General features: G+C 41.7%; 1 protein-coding gene across 1 annotated transcript in view; it reads left to right on the top strand.

The window, feature by feature from the left end:
• The window catches only part of FBN2 (fibrillin 2), a 379,678-nt gene that overhangs the window by 346,276 nt on the left and 15,731 nt on the right, over positions 1 to 17,671 (top strand). Inside the window, exons 57-59 of the mRNA XM_077291494.1 lie at positions 1,080 to 1,286; positions 10,811 to 10,936; positions 15,388 to 15,510. Of these exons, the coding sequence (XP_077147609.1) occupies positions 1,080 to 1,286; positions 10,811 to 10,936; positions 15,388 to 15,510 (456 nt within the window). The remainder of the gene's footprint in view (positions 1 to 1,079; positions 1,287 to 10,810; positions 10,937 to 15,387; positions 15,511 to 17,671) is intronic.

The raw sequence follows: 17,671 nt of genomic DNA, 5'->3' as shown, positions 1-17,671 counted from the left end.
ACCATATCCCTGTTGAAAAAAATAATTAAAATAAAAAATAGTTCTATACTCACCCACCGGGATCCACCAAAGCTCCACCGAGCCGCGCGCGGCTGCTGCCATCTTCCGTTCCCAGGATGCATTGCGAAATTACCCAGAAGACTTAGCGAGACCGCTAAGTCTTCTGGGTAATTTCGCAATGCATCTCCAGGAACGGAAGATGGCGGCAGCCGTGTGCGGCTCGGCGGACTACGGAGGGTGAGAATAGCAGGTTTTTTGTTTTTTTTAATTATTTTTAACATTACTTTTTTTACTATTGATGCCGCATAGGCAGCATCAATAGTAAAAAGTTGGGGACACACAGGGTTAATAGCAGCGGTAACGGAGTGCATTACCCGCGGCATAGCCCGGTCTGTTACCGCTGCCATTAACCCTGTGTGAGCGCTGACTGGAGGGGGCTCGGGAGTATGGAGCGGGCACCGGGCACTGACTGAGGGGAGTAAGGAGCGGCCATTTTGCCGCCGGACTGTGCCCGTCGCTGATTGGTAGTGGCCGTTTTGCCGCGACCAATCAGCGACTTGGATTTCCATGACAGACAGAGGCCGCGACCAATGAATATCCGTGACAGACAGACAGACAGACGGAAGTGACCCTTAGACAATTATATAGTAGATGTGTGCAGTTTGTATTGTGAAATCTAGTGATACAGTGCGGAAAAAGTATTTAGTCAGCCACTAATTGTGCAAATTCTCCCACTTAAAAAGATGAAAGGCCTGTAATTGACATCATAGATAGACCACAGCTATGAGAGTCAAAATGAGAAAACAAATCCAGAAAATCACCTTGTCTGATTTGGCAACATTTATTTTGCAAATTATGGTGGGAGAAACTTGCTCAATTGGTGGCTGATTGAATACTTTTTTCCCCACTGTAAATCAGTTTTAATTCCTTGAGTAGTTGGGTCTTTATTAGTTTTATTTTTATAGATTATTTTTATATTTCGATGTCATCATAAATGTTTTTTCATGCTTCGCACATTTTGTACACTTCTTTGTATATGATCATTACGAACTTAACATGATATTTGTCATTACTTACAGACACACGCCAGGGCTTCTGCTTTTCTGAAGTTCTACAAACCATGTGTCAGATGTCATCCAGCAGTCGCAATCATGTCACTAAATCTGAATGCTGCTGCAATGGAGGTAGAGGCTGGGGAAATCAGTGTGAGCTCTGCCCTCTACCAGGCACCACTCAGTTTAAGAAGCTTTGTCCACACGGTCCCGGGTACACAACTGACGGGAAAGGTACATTTTGATATTATATTTTCTTCTGCTGATCATTATGAAATTAAGGAAATAATTAAGCCAGGACTAATTGTTGTATGAGTCTAAGGAGAAAGACAATGTTCATAACTGAAGGATGACTGCAGACTGTGGAGACCCGTGTGTTTAAACAGTGCCTTCCCCCCTCCCACCAATCCCGTAATGAAATACAGACAGGCCTAGATGGGTTGAAACAGGTTGGTCACAGTTTATTAATTACAGAAGCAGAGAAAGGCAATTACATTTCACAACAAGCTCATCGCTTAAGGCCCTATTCGCGATCGACAGGCGAGCAGGCCGATGAGCTGTTACGAAGCTTTGCCCTCCTCCACATTTTCCGCCATGACTAAATATCATTAACAAGGGTTATATATACTGTATGTATATATACATATTCTTTTTTTTACACATATATACAGTACAGACCAAATGTTTGGAAACACCTTCTCATTTAAAGATTTTTCTGTATTTTCATGACTATGAAAATTGTACATTCACACTGAAGGCATCAAAACTATGAATTACCACATGTGGAATTATATACTTAACAAAAAGGTGTGAAACAACTGAAGATATGTCTTATATTCTAGGTTCTTCAAAGTAGCCACCTTTTGCTTTGATGACTGCTTTGCACACTCTTGGCATTCTCTTGATGAGCTTCAAGAGGTAGTCACCGGGAATGTTTTTCACTTCACAGGTGTGCCCTGTCAGGTTTAATAAGTGGGATTTCTTGCCTTATAAATGGGGTTGGGACCATTAGTTGTGTTGTGCAGAAGTCTGGTGGATACACAGCTGATAGTCCTACTGAATAGACTGTGAGAATTTGTATTATGGCAAGAAAAAAGCAGCTAAGTAAAGAAAAAAGAGTGGCCATCATTGCTTTAAGAAATGAAGGTCAGTCAGTCTGAAAAATTGGGAAAACTTTAAAAGTGTCCCCAAGTGCAGTGGCAAAAACCATCAAGCGCTACAAAGAAACTGTCTCACATGAGGACCGCCCCAGGAAAGGAAGACCAAGAGTCACCTCTTCTTCTGAGGATAAGTTTATCTGAGTCACCAGCCTCAGAAATCGCAGGTTAACAGCAGCTCAGATTAGAGACCAGGTCAATGCCACACAGAGTTCTAGCAGCAGACACATCTCTACAACAACTGTTAAGAGGAGACTTTGTGCAGCAGGCCTTCATGGTAAAATGAAACCACTGCTAAGGACAGGCAACAAGCAGAAGAGACTTGTTTGGGTTAAAGAACACAAGGAATGGACATTAGACCAGTGGAAATCTGTGCTTTGGTCTGATGAGTCCAAATTTGAGATCTTTGGTTCCAACCACCGTGTCTTTGTGCGACGCAGAAAAGGTGAACGGATGGACTCTACATGCCCAGTTCCCACCGTAAAGCATGGAGGATGTGTGATGGTGTGGGGGTGCTTTGCTGGTGACACTGTTGGGGATTTATTCAAAATTGAAGGCATACTGAACCAGCATGGCTACCACAGCATCTTGCAGCGGCATGCTATTCCATCCGCTTTGTGTTTAGTTGGACCATAATTTATTTTTCAACAGGACAATGACCCCAAACACACCTCCAGGCTGTGCAAGGGCTATTTGACCAAGAAGGAGAGTGATGGGGTGCTACGCCAGATGACCTGGCCTCCACAGTCACCAGACCTGAACCCAATCGAGATGGTTTGGGGTGAGCTGGACCGCAGAGTGTAGGCAAAAGGGCCAACAAGTGCTAAGCATCTCTGGGAACTCCTTCAAGATTGTTGGTAGACCATTTCCTGTGACTACCTCTTGAAGCTCATCAAGAGAATGCCAAGAGTGTGCAAAGCAGTCATCAAAGCAAAATGTGGCTACTTTGAAGAACCTAGAATATAAGACATATTTTCAGTTGTTTCACACTTTTTTGCTAAGTATATAATTCCACATGTGTTAATTCATAGTTTTGATGCCTTCAGTGTGAATGTACAATTTTCATAGTCATTAAAATACAGAAAAATCTTTAAATGAGGTGTGTCCAAACTTTTGGTCTGTACTGTATATATATACGTACAAATAGTATGGCAATTTAAGCACCGTTAAAATATATAAGGGTGGGAGGGTGGTCTCAAAAGCTTCCAGGGGTCAGTCGGAGGAAAAGAAAGTTACTGACCCAGGCACCTGGATTTAACCCCTGTAGGTGTGGCTGTAGGACCCTTCCCTTTTCATCCCATTGGACAGCTGGGCATCCCAAATTAGTGCATCACCTGGGGAGTGGTCAAAGAGGGGGAATTGGGCACTGAACTGTATTTTTTCTAGATTTTACCTATATTGGCTCCACAGTCAGAGGCACGTTTCTAAATTAGTACCATGCATACCAGACTGCGGAGACCCGTGTGTCTTAAACAGTGTCTTCCCCACTCCCACCAATCCCGTAATAAAACACAGACAGGCCGAAATGGGTTGAAACAGGTCGGTCACAGTTACTTAATTACATAAGCAGAGAAAGGCAATTACATTTCACAACGGTCTCATCGTGGAAGGTCCATTCCGCGAACCACAGGCGAGCTGGCTGATGAGCTGTTACGAACCTTTGCCCTCCTCCACATCTTCCACCACAGAGGATCATGTGTATGACATACACAGGACTCCGACCCCCACCCATCAGCATTAGGGTCTTATCGCCCCATCCTGCAAGCCGGACAAAAATATGTCTAAGCCAATATCTGTAAGGTGAACTCCATCCAGTCTCAATAGAGCCAAGTTATTGCCTTCCAGCTGGTTGTGACCAACCACAATACCACATTTACCCCTCACAAATTTCGTCATCCGCACATTGATCTTTCTCCTTGCGCATTCTATGGTTTTTTTGTCCCTTGCACTGCACCAGACAGCTTGTGGTATTGTCTCTGGCCACACCAATACCATATCTGTGAATAAACATGTAAGACGTTCAGTGTCCACTTTCATTATTGTGTAAAGTTTGGCGATTTTGTGTTTGCCGAGATCATTGCCACCAGCGTATATCACCAATATTACCGGCTGTTTAGCCCTCCTGGATATGTCAACTGTCTCTGAGAACACCTGTTGCCATTGGAGCCCTCTGATATCTCTCCAGTTAACATTTAATCCCAGGAAGCCAAGATCTTTTCCTCCGGGCCTAAGCTCAGCCCGTTTCGATGACCAGTAGACATATGAATGTCCTAATACCCAAACTTCGGGCTTATAGACGCCCGTAAGAGACAAAATGTGTTATTTCAGCAAATCAGGTCTTATATATCTGGCAAAGCATGTGGATTTCCAATGACCCATTCTTTGAACTTTGGCCTCCGATACTCCTGCCCTAGCTGCTTTGGTGGCTGACCCAATTCGGATAGAATGTGTCCCATATTCCTTTGGATTAGCGCTGTTTTTTTCTAAGCACAGCTTGAAAATTTACTGAAACTGATATTTTGTAAGAGGGGACACGTCTGTATGTGAGAGAAAAAATCTGCTTGTGTGTCTTATTGCCGCGTAGAGTTTGACTATTTTTAGTGAGCAAACTGGGCCATCAGATGAGTTAACAAGGACCCACATGCCCCTACTGGCGGGATTACACTTGGATTTTCATACGTGAATGCGCATAGCATCACTGCAAATGACTATGTCCTCGTTAAATAAGCCGCCTTCTGTTGCTATTTTTGACCGCGGCAACAAATCGCTAATGCTCAGTGCGCCGAAAAAAGGTGATAGCGAAGGATGCCGATTTGAGGATCGCCTCATTTTGTGACTTGCATACCGATGGGGATATTGAAATAATGTCATGCAGTAATCTAAGTGAAATGGGGTGATGACATTCCTGACTCAGTTGAAGCCTTTCCCAGCCTTTAATGGCTTGTTTGATGAAAAAGAACTTAGTAACGTCCACCCACCCCATTAGTTGAAAGAAAAAGACTTTTCCCAATAATTGCCGTTGTGCTGTTGTTCCCGACATCCCTCTTTCCTTGAGCAGAATAAACAATTCCGTTGTCACTTTGCCTCTCGCTCGGTCGCACTTATCAACAGGCCTACTCTGAATAAAAGAACACCACTCCTCCCAAGCCTTCCCATAGACCTGCCAGGTAGCTGATGTAACTGAGGTGGGGATTAAGGGCATCAGTGATTGGCCACTGTGTCCCATAGGGATGGAGGACACTGAATACCCGATGGTTGCGCATGGGGAAGAAGGACTCTGAAGGCCTTCCAGTCGGAAGATAACAGTGAGTTAATGAGATTACTGTCTCCCTCTGTCACTAATGTTGCTCAGCACCAGATGTTGTTCTTCAAGCATAGCAGCACTAGCTGGCGAAAAGTGCGAGTAAGGGCAGACATATGGTTTAAACTCTTTGCGGTTCTCGTTTTTTCGTTTGAAATCGAATGTTCATGTTTCTCATCTGTGTACCCCATAGCTCCACTGATGAAACTATTGCGAAAAACTCCAACAGGGCTGGATCACGCCTCTAAGTCGAATTGGTCCATAGCTCCGGCCAGCTGCCTTTGCACCATTGGTTTTTGTAAATTGATGCGAAGCCCTCTTTGTTACTCACCCCTACCGCAAACACTAGGTCTTTGCTTGATGCTTCTTTTGCCACAGATATTGGCAATCAATGTATTTGGCATCTAATTAGATAACTTTAGTTAAGTCAAAGTGGGTGTTTTCTCTGAGGGCATGTACATCTGTATTTTTATACACAGGCCAGTGGGCCTTTTTTAGACACCATTGTATACATTAACCACAATGAACAGACTCAGAATCTATCTTTTGTGCTGAAAAATGTATTGATCGTATGCAAAGGTCATTGTGAAGAAGGCTGAGATGGTCGGCTGTGATACCAACCATTTTGAATGGTAGACCCTGTGTTATCAGCCGTATATGGAGATGTTAACTGTCAATGTGATCCTGCCTCTAATGATAATTTGCCTGCTGAAAACCCTTCCTCAAAGGACAGGAAGTATAAATTTAAAACAGTTCCAGTGGCTAGTGTAAAAATTACAAGATTCATAATTTTGCCAAAAATGTTAATAAATATGCACATTTCAAGAAAAATAATTAAAACAAAAGCTAATTTTCTGATAGTGTTTTTTTATTTAATAAAGCATATTAAAATAATTTATTTCTTAAAAACTCAATTCCAAAAAAGTAACGACTCTGGGGAACATGAAAAGTAAAAAAGAATGCAATGATTTGAAAAATTCTTACAGACATATTTTAATCAGAATATATATTCTAAATGTGTTATATAACACATTTTAGAACAGAATATAGAATACAGGCCAGAAAGGGAAGTCAGACATTTTCTATTTCATTTGAAAAATAAAAATTTAGAAAGTCATGGCAGCAAGACATCTCAGAAAAGTTGTGAAGGGATCATGTCTACCGTCGTGTAGCATCCTTCTTTCTACAATAGCGCGTAAACATTTGGGAAGTGAGGAGACCAATTGCTGGAGTTTTGGGAGAAGAACGTTATCCCTTTCCTGTATGATGTAAAATTCTAGCTGCTCTACAGGCAGGAGTCTTCTTTACCTTGTCTTTTGCTTTATAATGTTTTCTATTGTTGAAAGTTCTGGATTGTAGGTGGCCAGTTCACCATCCTAACTCTCCTTCTGTGAAGACATGCTGTTGTGACAGATGCAGTATGTGTTTTAACATTCTTTTGCTGAAAGATGCAAAGCCTTTCTTGAAATGCACATAGTCTCGGTGGGAGCATATGTTGTCCTGAAACCACTGTATGATGCTCAACATGGATAGTGCCCTTCAAGATGTGTTAGCTGCCTACCCAGGTAAAACTAATAACATCAGAAAAGCCGACTTTTAAACTGTATGTTAATAACAACCTGGAACAGCCTCTATGGTTTCCATAAAGAATTTAAAATTTTTATTCATCTGACCAGACAACAGTTTTCAACTTAGCCTTATTCTACTTTAAATTAGTTTTGGGACATAAAATATGGCAGTGTTTCTAGATTGTGATGATGCATGGCTTCTTCTTTACATGATAATTGATAAAGCTTTAACTTGCATGTGTGGATCGATTGGAGAACTGTGTTCCCACACAATAATTTCTGGAAACATTCCTGAACTCATGCACTTATTTGCATGACTGAATCATGCTTTTTAACCCCTTCATGGCCTTGGGATTCTCCGTTTTTCCGTGTTCGTTTTTCACTCCCCTCTTTCCCAGAGCCATAACTTTTTTATTTTTCCGTCAATTTGGCCACGTGAGGGCTTATTTTTTGCGGGACGAGTTGTACTTTTGAACGTCATTATTGGTTTTAGCATGTTGTGTACTAGAAAATGGGAAACAAATTCCAAGTGCGGTGAAATTGCAAAAAAAGTGCAGTCCCACACTTGTTTTTTGTTTGGCTTTTTTGCTAGGTTCACTAAATGCTAAAACTGACCTGCCATTATGATTCTCCAAGTCAGTAAGAGTTCATAGACACCTAACATGACTAGGTTATTTTTTACCTAAGTGGTGAAAAAAAATTCCAAAATTTGCTAAAAAAAAAAAAAAGCGCCATTTTCCGATACTTGTAGCGTCTCCATTTTTCATGATCTGGGGTCGGGTGAGGACTTATTTTTGCGTGCCGAGCTGATGTTTTTAATGATAGCATGTTTGTGCAGATACGTTCTTTTGATCGCCCGTTATTGCATTTTAATGCAATGTCGCGGCGACCAAAAAAAAGTAATTCTGGCGTTTTGAATTTGTTTCTTGCTATGCCATTTAGCGATCAGGTTAATGCTTTTTTTATTGATAGATCGGGTTATTCTGAATGCGGCGATACCAAATATGTGTAGGTTTGATTTTTTTTTTTATTGATTTATTTTGATTGGGGCGAAAGGGGGGTGATTTAAACTTTTATATTTTTTTTATTTTTTTCACTTTTTTTTACTTTTGCCATGCTTCAATAGCCTCCATGGGAGGCTAGAACAGGCACAGCTCGATTGGCTCTGCTACATAGCAGCGATCTTCTGTTTGCTGCTATGTAGCAGAAAATCAGGTGTGCTGTGAGCGCTGACCACAGGGTTGCGCTCACAGCTGCCGGGGATCAGTAACCATAGAGGTCTCAAGGACCTCTATGGTTACTATTCTGAAGCATCGCTGACCTCCGATCATGTGACGGGGGTCGGCGATGCCATCATTTCTGGCCACCCGGCCGGATGCGGTAGTTAAATGCCGCTGTCTGCGTTTGACAGCGGCAATTAACTAGTTAATAGGAGCAGGCAGATCGCGATTCTGCCCGCACCTATTACGGGCACATGTCAGCTGTTCAAAACAGCTGACATGTCCCGGCTTTGATGCGGGCTCACCGCCGGAGCCCGCATCACAGCGGGGCTTCTGACCTCGGACGTACTATCCTGTCCGAGGTCAGAAAGGGGTTAATGCTGTGCTCCTGAGGGTCTGTAAATGAAGTGCATAAAATATTGACCATCAGCTGCCTTGTTCCTTGTGCACCTGGATTTTTCCAAAATTTTTTAATCTTTTAATGATAATAATTTCTGATACTGATGTTTTGAAGATGGTAGAATATTCAAAGTTGTTTGCGATTTTATCTTGAGAAACATTTTTCTGAAAATCGTGCCACAATTTTTTTAGACACAGTTGTCCACAAATTGGTGAACCTCTGACCTTCTTTGTTTCTGAAAGACTCTCCAACATGCTCTTTTTATACATATTGAATCATGCAACTTAATTGAAAAATTGATCCTGGAGCTATTTTTCATTTGTACGACTTACTTTTCCAACGTTTTGTTAGCCATATCACAACTTTTTAGAGATAGTTGTTACCATCAATTTCCAAATGACAGTAATTTATTCACGTTTAATAGAAAAATGTCTAATATTCACCTTCTGATCTGTTTTCTATGTTCAATTGTGAATAAAATATGGCTATAAGAGATTTCCAAATAATTGCATTCTCAGTTTCTTTACAATTTACACAGAGTCTCAAATTATTTGGAATTGTGGGTTGTACTTTCAGACCCCTTATCCTTGCCCCAGTAGGGTAACCTCTGTTGATGTTCCAATATAGGCAGAGATCTTCCTGCCATCCACTGTGTTGTCACGAAGTGAGAGTGCTGGCTGTCTGGCTCAATTCTTTAGCTGAGCCAGCGCATTTTCTGTATGAATAAACCCAAGATGGAGACATTGCATCTTAAACTTTCTTGCAGATTGTATGAGCTGCAACTCATCTATTTATATAATTGCCTCGTAATGTTTTCATTTCCTGTTCTGTCCAGATGTCACCGTATCCCAGAATTCCAAGAGGAGGAAGTTCACCGACCGCCATATTGGGACACCCAAGTGATGGGTGCCTCAATATGGAAACTGCTGCTGGTACCAACCTATTGCACGGTACCTCCAGCAGAACACCATCACACCACACAGACACGCTCTATATGCAACACACTCACACACTCACACACTCACACACACACACTCACAAACACACACACACAGCCTCTTGCACGGTACCACCAGCGGAACACTGTCGCGAACACGCCCTGCCGCCGGGATCAGCCGAATGATTCACTGACAGCTGCCATCTTTGTACAGGAGGAGTGCATGCGCAGTTTTAATGTGACCACCGCTGTCTGTCTGCACAAACATGGTGGCAGTCTAATTTACTGTGCCTGCGCAAATTATGCGAAGGTGCAGTGAATCATTCGGCTTATCCAGGCGGCAGATGTGCGATGTGTCTACAGGCAGAGGAAGCCGGTCACATTAAAGGGATTTTCCCAAAACAAAAGTTCATTTTAAAAATCGACTGTGTCTGACCTTGTATGGAGTATACCACATCTCCTGAGCAGGGGAGGAAGCAAAAGACAATACTGACATTACAGCAGGGGATCACAGTGGATTTTGTGAGGCAAAATATTTCACTGACTGTTTTTAAAAAATATTTTACCTCACTAAATGTATCCTCTGTGATCTCCTGCTGTAATGTCAGTATTGTCTTTTGCTTCCTCCCCTGCCCAGGAGCTGTGGTATGTTCGGTACACTGTCAAACACAGACAATTTTTAAAATTAACTTTTGTTCATGGGAAAACCCCTTTAAAAAGCAAATATCAATGCCGACATGGCTCCTCATAAAAAGTACACCAATGACAATGAAAGGAAAGCAGCAAAGGCACAACGTCGAAGACAACAAAGGGCAAATGAGACTCTTGAAGAGCAACAGCATCGCTGGGACAAAAACAATGTATATAAGCGTAGGCGTCAAGCACATGAGTCCCCTGATGCAAAAGTCATTAGATTATCACAGGATGCCATTAGGCAACAACAGTGCCACATGCCTGCCCCCATGGTGACATTACCGCCGTCCCAATGCCATAGCATCGGGCCTCCATCTAGTTAAAAATAACTACTAATGCAATGCTAAAATGTTAATTTTCTGTTTTGTATTTGTGTAACATGTGTTGCCATGTATTGATTAGGTCATAGAAGTTAAAAAGCACTAGAAAAGTAATCTATGGAGATCATGTATTCACTGACATAATTTAATCTATTTTAACAGATATTGATGAGTGTAAAGTGATGCCAAACCTCTGTCGCAATGGTCAGTGTGTCAACAATATTGGCTCTTTCAGATGCTTTTGTAATTTTGGCTATACAACTGACATCGGGGGCACTTCATGTGTTGGTAAGACATTAAAGGGAAATTGCAGAAAAAAGTGTAATTGGATCATTACAATGCAATAAAACATCTAATATTAATATTAAAACATATAATATATGGGGTTTACCCTTTAAAGTTTTTGCTAAAAATTGATGTTTGCTGTGTTAAAAATAACATAATCACCTGTTACTCACCTTCCCCAGGTCTAGGGCAGTGTTTCTGCCACTGTTCCGGTGATTATATATAGTCTGCAATGGTATTGTCATGTCTATAGTGCTGCAGCTTATCACCAAACTCAACGGCTCTGCCGATGTAGGGAGTGCTACACGCCGAGCTCAGTGACTGGCTGCAGGACTGTAGATGTGACCTGAACCTAAGACACAATCATGATCCCATTTACCCTAGTCCTAGATAAATATGCAGGTGCTAGGATAGGTTTTGATTAGAAATTATCAAGGTATGAGCGTACTGGGCCACAGCAAATTAGTCACAAAAATGTTGGACTTCTTGCGACTTGCTTGTACCCTGTACAGTCACCTCTGGCTCACAATGTATCTCAATTCACTTGTTTTGTACCCCGATCTAGCAACTTGATATCCTAGAGCCAAAGACCAAAAAATCCTACTTTAACCAATTCAAAAGAAAATGCGTTTGCCTCATTACCCTAATGAAGCATATTGGGAAGCCTCATTCTCTATTTTTATAGTGTCTTGTTCCTCTGATAATTAGAAAGTACAAAATAGGATACAATCCCTGATGGTAGATGATGGACAACAGTCCATTTGTTTTATAACGTGGCAATCTGACCACTTGGGATATATTTAAGCATAGGTAGGACCAATAAGGAGCAGAGTGTAATTTAACCCTTTCACGACATGCGCCGTACTATTACTGCGCATGTCGTGTCTCCCCCTTTGATGTGGGCTCCGGCGCTGAGCCCACATCAAAGTCGCGACATGTCAGCTGTTTTGTACAGCTGACATGTGCGCGCAATAGCGGCGGGTGAAATCGCTATTCACCCGCCGCTATTAACCTGTTAAATGCCGCTGTCAAATGCTGACAGCGGCATTTAACTACCGCTTCCGGCCGTGCGGCCGGAAATGAGCGCATTGCTGACCCCTGTCACATGATCGGGGGTCGGCGATGTGTCAGGACAGTAACCATAGAGGTCCTTGAGACCTCTATGGTTACTGATGCCGGCCTGCTGTGAGCGCCCCCCTGTGGTCGGCGCTCACAGCACACCTGCAATTCAGCTACATAGCAGCAATCTGATGATCGCTGCTATGTAGCTGAGCCAATCGAGTTGTGCCAGCTTCTAGCCTCCCATGGAGCCTATTGAAGCATGGCACAAGTAAAAAAAAATGTTTTTAAAAGTATGAAAAAAATATAAAAAATATAAAAGTTTAAAACACCCCCCTTTCGCCCCATCCTAAATAAAACAATAATAAAAAAAACCTACACGAATTTGGTATCGCCGCGTTCAGAATCGCCCGATCTATCAATAAAAAAAGCATTAATCTAATCGCTAAACAGCGTAGCGAAAAAAAAATTCGAAATGCCAGAATTACGTTATTTTTGGTCACCGCGACATTGCATTAAAATGCAATAACGGGCGATCAAAAGAACGTATCTGCACAAAAGTGATATTATTAAAAACATCAGCTCGGCACGCAAAAAATAAGCCCTCACCCGACCCCAGATCACGAAAAATGGAGACGCTTCGGGTATCGGAAAATGGCACTTTTTTTTTTTTTTTAAGCAAAGTTTTGAATTTTTTTTCACCACTTGGATAAAAAATAACCTAGACATGTTTGGTGTCTATGTACTCGTAATGACCTAGAGAATCACAATGGCAGGTCAGTTTTAGCATTTAGTAAACATAGCAAAAAAGCCAAACAAAAAACAAGTGTGGGATTGCACTTTTTTTGCAATTTCACCGCACTTGGAATTTTTTTCCCGTTTTCTAGTAAAAGATATGGTAAAACCAATGATGTCGTTCAAAAGTACAACTCGTCCCGCAAAAATAAGCCCTCACATGACCATATTGACGAAAAAATAAAAAAGTTATGGCTCTGGGAAGGAGGGAAGTGAAAAACGAAAACGCAAAAACAAAAAAGGACCGCGACTTGAAGGGGTTAAGGCTGCCGTCACACTAGCAGTGTTTGGTCAGTATTTTGCATCAGTATTTGTAAGCCAAAACCAGGAGTGGAACAATTAGAGGAAAAGTATAATAGAAACATATGCACCACTTCTGCATTTATCAAAAGAAAAAAGGAATGTAGTCAGCTTACCGGTCTTAGACGAAATCCCCAGACCTGCCAACGCCCAGCACGGTTCGGGGTGAGCGCCCACAGCAAATGAAGACAAACAGAGAAATGATCCAGCTGGAAGTGGAGGCAGTTCAGACTTTGTAGGACTTTATTAGACAACTAAATATGAGTAAGACTTCTTAGTTGAAATGCATTGATCCTCCTCACTGGGGTGCCAGGTGTTTGCTATGTAAACATTTTTCTTTTTGAAGAACTATTTATCGCTTTACACTATGTTCCAAATTATTATGCAAATGACATTTTTCTCGGATTTTCCAAAATGGTCAGTGCAAATGACAGTCAGTCTAATAAAAGTCATCACCCATTAGAGTATACATCGAATTTTATTGAGGAAACCGCCCAATGATAACAGTATAATCTCCAAAATGAATAAAAACTCAAAAATGCACTGTTCCAAATTATTAGGCACAGTAGAATTTCTAAACTTTTGATATGTTTTAAAGAACTGAAAATGCTCATTTGTGGAATTTTCAGCATTAGGAGGTCACATTCAATGAACAAAAAAGCTATTTAACTCCAAAACATCCTAACAGGCCAAGTTACATGTTAACATAGGAGCCCTTCATTGATATCACCTTCACAATTCTTGCATCCATTGAACTTGGAGAGTTTCTGCTTGTATTTCTTTGCATGAAGTCAGAATAGCCTCCCAGAGCTGCTGTTTTGATGTGAACTGCCTCCCACCCTCATAGATCTTTTGTTTGATGATACTCCAAAGGTTCTCTATAGGGCTGTGGTCAGGGGAAGATGGTGGCCACATCATGAGGTTATCTCCTTTTATGCCCATAGCAGCCAATTAATCAGAGGTATTCATTGTCATGCATGAAGATGATTTTGTTCCTGAAGGCACGTTTCTGCTTTTTAGACCATGGAAGAAAGTTGTCAGTCAGAAACTCTATTTGCTTTGCTGAGGTCATTTTCACACCTTCAGGAACCTTAAATGGCCCTACCAGCTGGTTCCCCATGATTCCAGCTCAAAACATGACTCCTCCACCTCCTTGCTGACGTCGCAGCCTTGTTGGGACATGGTGGCCATCCACCAACCATCCACTACTCCATCCATCTGGACCGTGCAGAGTTGCTCGACACTCATCAGTAAACAAGACTGTTTGAAAATTAGTCTTCATGTATGTCTGGGCCCACTGCAACCGTTTCTGCTTGTGAACACTGTTTAGGAGTGGCCGAATAGTAGGTTTATGCACCACAGCAAGCCTTTGAAGGATCCTACACCTTGAGGTTCGAGGGACTCCAGACGCACCAGCAGCTTCAAATAACTGTTTGTTGCTTTGAAATGGTATTTTGGCAGCTGCTCTCTTAATCCAATGAATTTGTCTGCCAGAAAACTTCCTCATTATGCCTTTATTTGCATGAAATCTGTCTGTGCTCTGTTTCAGTCACAAGTCTCATCAGAGTATGATGATTACTCTTAAGTTTTCGTGAAATATCTAATTTTTTCATACCTTGTCCAAGGCATTGCACTATTTAACGCTTTTCAGCAGCAGAGAGATCCTTTTTATTTCCCATATTGCTTGAAACCTGTGACCTGCATAATAATGTGGAACATCATTTTTGAGTAGTTTTCCTTTAATTAGAATCACCTGGAAAACTAATTATCACACGTGTTTAAGATTGATTTCAGTGATTCATTGAGCCCTGAGACACAATATCATCCACGAGTTTATTTGAAAAACAAAACAATTAAATCTTTAAGACACTTAAATCCAATTTGTATAATAATTTGGAACACAGTGTAGTTGTCTAATAAAGTCCCACAAAGTCTGAACTACTTCTGCCTTTATCACCCACTCCTGGTTTTGGCTTACAAATACTGATGTAAAATACTGACCAAATACTGCTGGTGTGACGGCAGCCTTAATGTGTACCTTAACATATGATTTGCACTAGTTACTAATATTTTTAAATTAACAAGTGAAAGCTATGTATTATTCTGGTTAAAATTGGATTTTTGTCCTTTAGCTATTGGATTTAAAATATTAGTAAACCCCTATGATAGCCTAATAGATACCTGCAACTAATACTATATGGTGTCAATCTGAACAATACATATTTTTAGTGTACTCAAAATGCTAAAATGTACAGTTATATATATTTCTTTACTGTCCTGTCCTTCTTCCTGCTCTATAGATCTGGACGAGTGCTCACAGTCCCCTAAGCCATGTAATTTTATTTGTAAGAACACAGAAGGCAGCTATCAGTGTTCCTGCCCTCGAGGGTATTCTCTGCAAGAAGATGGAAAAACATGTAAAGGTTAGTAGACATGGTACAACAGTTACCAGAGCTGCCAAATCAATAGGGCTTCTGATGGCTTGTTAAGTTATGATGACATTGAGGGTGACATGCCACTATACGTTCTAACACAGTTTAAGAGTATCCATCATTTTTATGTTTACTTCATCTATATATATAATTGTCTAAGGGGTACTTCCATCTTTCTGTCGGCAACTTCCATCACGGATATTCATTCGCTGATTGGTCTCGCCAGCTGCCTGTCATGGCTGCCACGACCAATCAGCGACGGGCACAGTCCGATTAGTCCCTCCCTACTCCCCTGCAGTCACTGCCCGGCACCCGCTCCATACTCCCCGCAGTCACGGCTCACACAGGGTTAATGCCAGCGGTAACGGACCGCGTTATGCCGTGGGTAACTCACTCCGTTACCGCCGCTATTAACCCTGTGTGACCAAGTTTTTACTATTGAGGCTGCCTATGCAGCCTCAATAGTAAAAACATCTAATGTTAAAAATAATTTAAAAAAAAAAATCATTATATATGCACCTTCCGCCGCCTTTCCGACGCTCCGGTGACCGGTCCATGCAAGCGGCAGGCTCTGGTGCTAAGGTTGGTGTGCGACAAGGACCTGCCATGACGTTACGGTCATGTGACCGCGATGTCATCACAGGCCCTGCGCGCCTGCACGAGAAGGACCTGCCATGATGTCACAGTCATGTGACCATGACGTCATCGCAGGCCCTGCATGCCTGAGCGAGAAGGACCTGCCGTGACGTCACGGTCATGTGACCGCGACGTCATCACACCCTCGGACCGGAAGCTGCCGCCTGAACCGAACACAGGCGACAGAACTACAAGGGGCCCCTTGGAAGGTGAGTATATGTTTATTTTTTATTTTTAACCTGTGACATACATGGCTGGGCAATATACTACATCGCTGTGCAATATACTACATGGCTCTGTGCTGTGTACTACATCACTGGGCAATATACTACGTCACTGGGCAATATACTATGTAACTGGGCAATATACTACGTGGCTGGGCAATATACTACGTCACTGGGCAATATACTACGCCACTGGGCAATATACTACGTGGCTCTGTGCTGTGTACTACATCACTGGGCAATATACTACGTCACTGGGCAATATACTATGTAACTGGGCAATATACTACGTGGCTGGGCAATATACTACGTCACTGGGCAATATACTACGCCACTGGGCAATATACTACGTGGCTCTGTGCTGTATACTACGTAACTGGGCAATATACTACGTCACTGGGCAATATACTATGTAACTGGGCAATATACTACGTGGCTGGGCAATATACTACATCGCTGTGCAATATACTACGTGGCTCTGTGCTGTGTACTACATCACTGGGCAATATACTACGTCACTGGGCAATATACTATGTAACTGGGCAATATACTACGTGGCTGGGCAATATACTACATCACTGGCAATATACTACGTCACTGGGCAATATACTATGTAACTGGGCAATATACTACGTGGCTGGGCAATATACTACGTAACTGGGCAATAAACTACGTCACTGGGCAATATACTACGTAACTGGGCAATAAACTACGTCACTGGGCAATATACTACGTAACTGGGCAATAAACTACGTCACTGGGCAATATACTACGTAACTGGGCAATATACTACATCACTGGGCAATATACTACGTAACTGGGCAATATACTACGTGGACATGCATATTCTAGAATACCCGATGCGTTATAATCGGGCCACCATCTAGTAAACTAATAATACAATTGAAAAATAGAAAGTTTGTAATATATCTTATCAGAAAAATCTGCTTCTGTCTACACCAGGACTGATCATTCATTTTCAAAATTCTCAATTCAGAGGTAAAATCTGTGTTCAGTGATGACAGATTTTTACATTACTGAGATAGGAGATAAATGACTGCTGATGAGATTCTATTTAGAGGAGAGAGAAGAGGAAGACAGAGGCACTAGATTCATAGTAGCTCCTCCTTCCCCATCTCTGGTCATCTATCTCATTAATTTAAAAATCTGTCTTCACTGAACATGAGGATTTTTGATCAGTCCTGGAGAAGTAAAAACAGATTTCTCTGTTAAGATATATTACATGTGTACTATTAATTATTGAAATTAAATTTAAAATTTATGGTTACTCT

The sequence above is a fragment of the Ranitomeya variabilis genome, chromosome 1, assembly GCF_051348905.1.
Source record: "Ranitomeya variabilis isolate aRanVar5 chromosome 1, aRanVar5.hap1, whole genome shotgun sequence".
Taxonomy (NCBI): Eukaryota; Metazoa; Chordata; class Amphibia; order Anura; family Dendrobatidae; genus Ranitomeya; species Ranitomeya variabilis.
The sequence above is the reverse complement of the archived record's forward strand: the minus strand, read 5'-3'. Positions and strand labels throughout refer to the sequence as shown.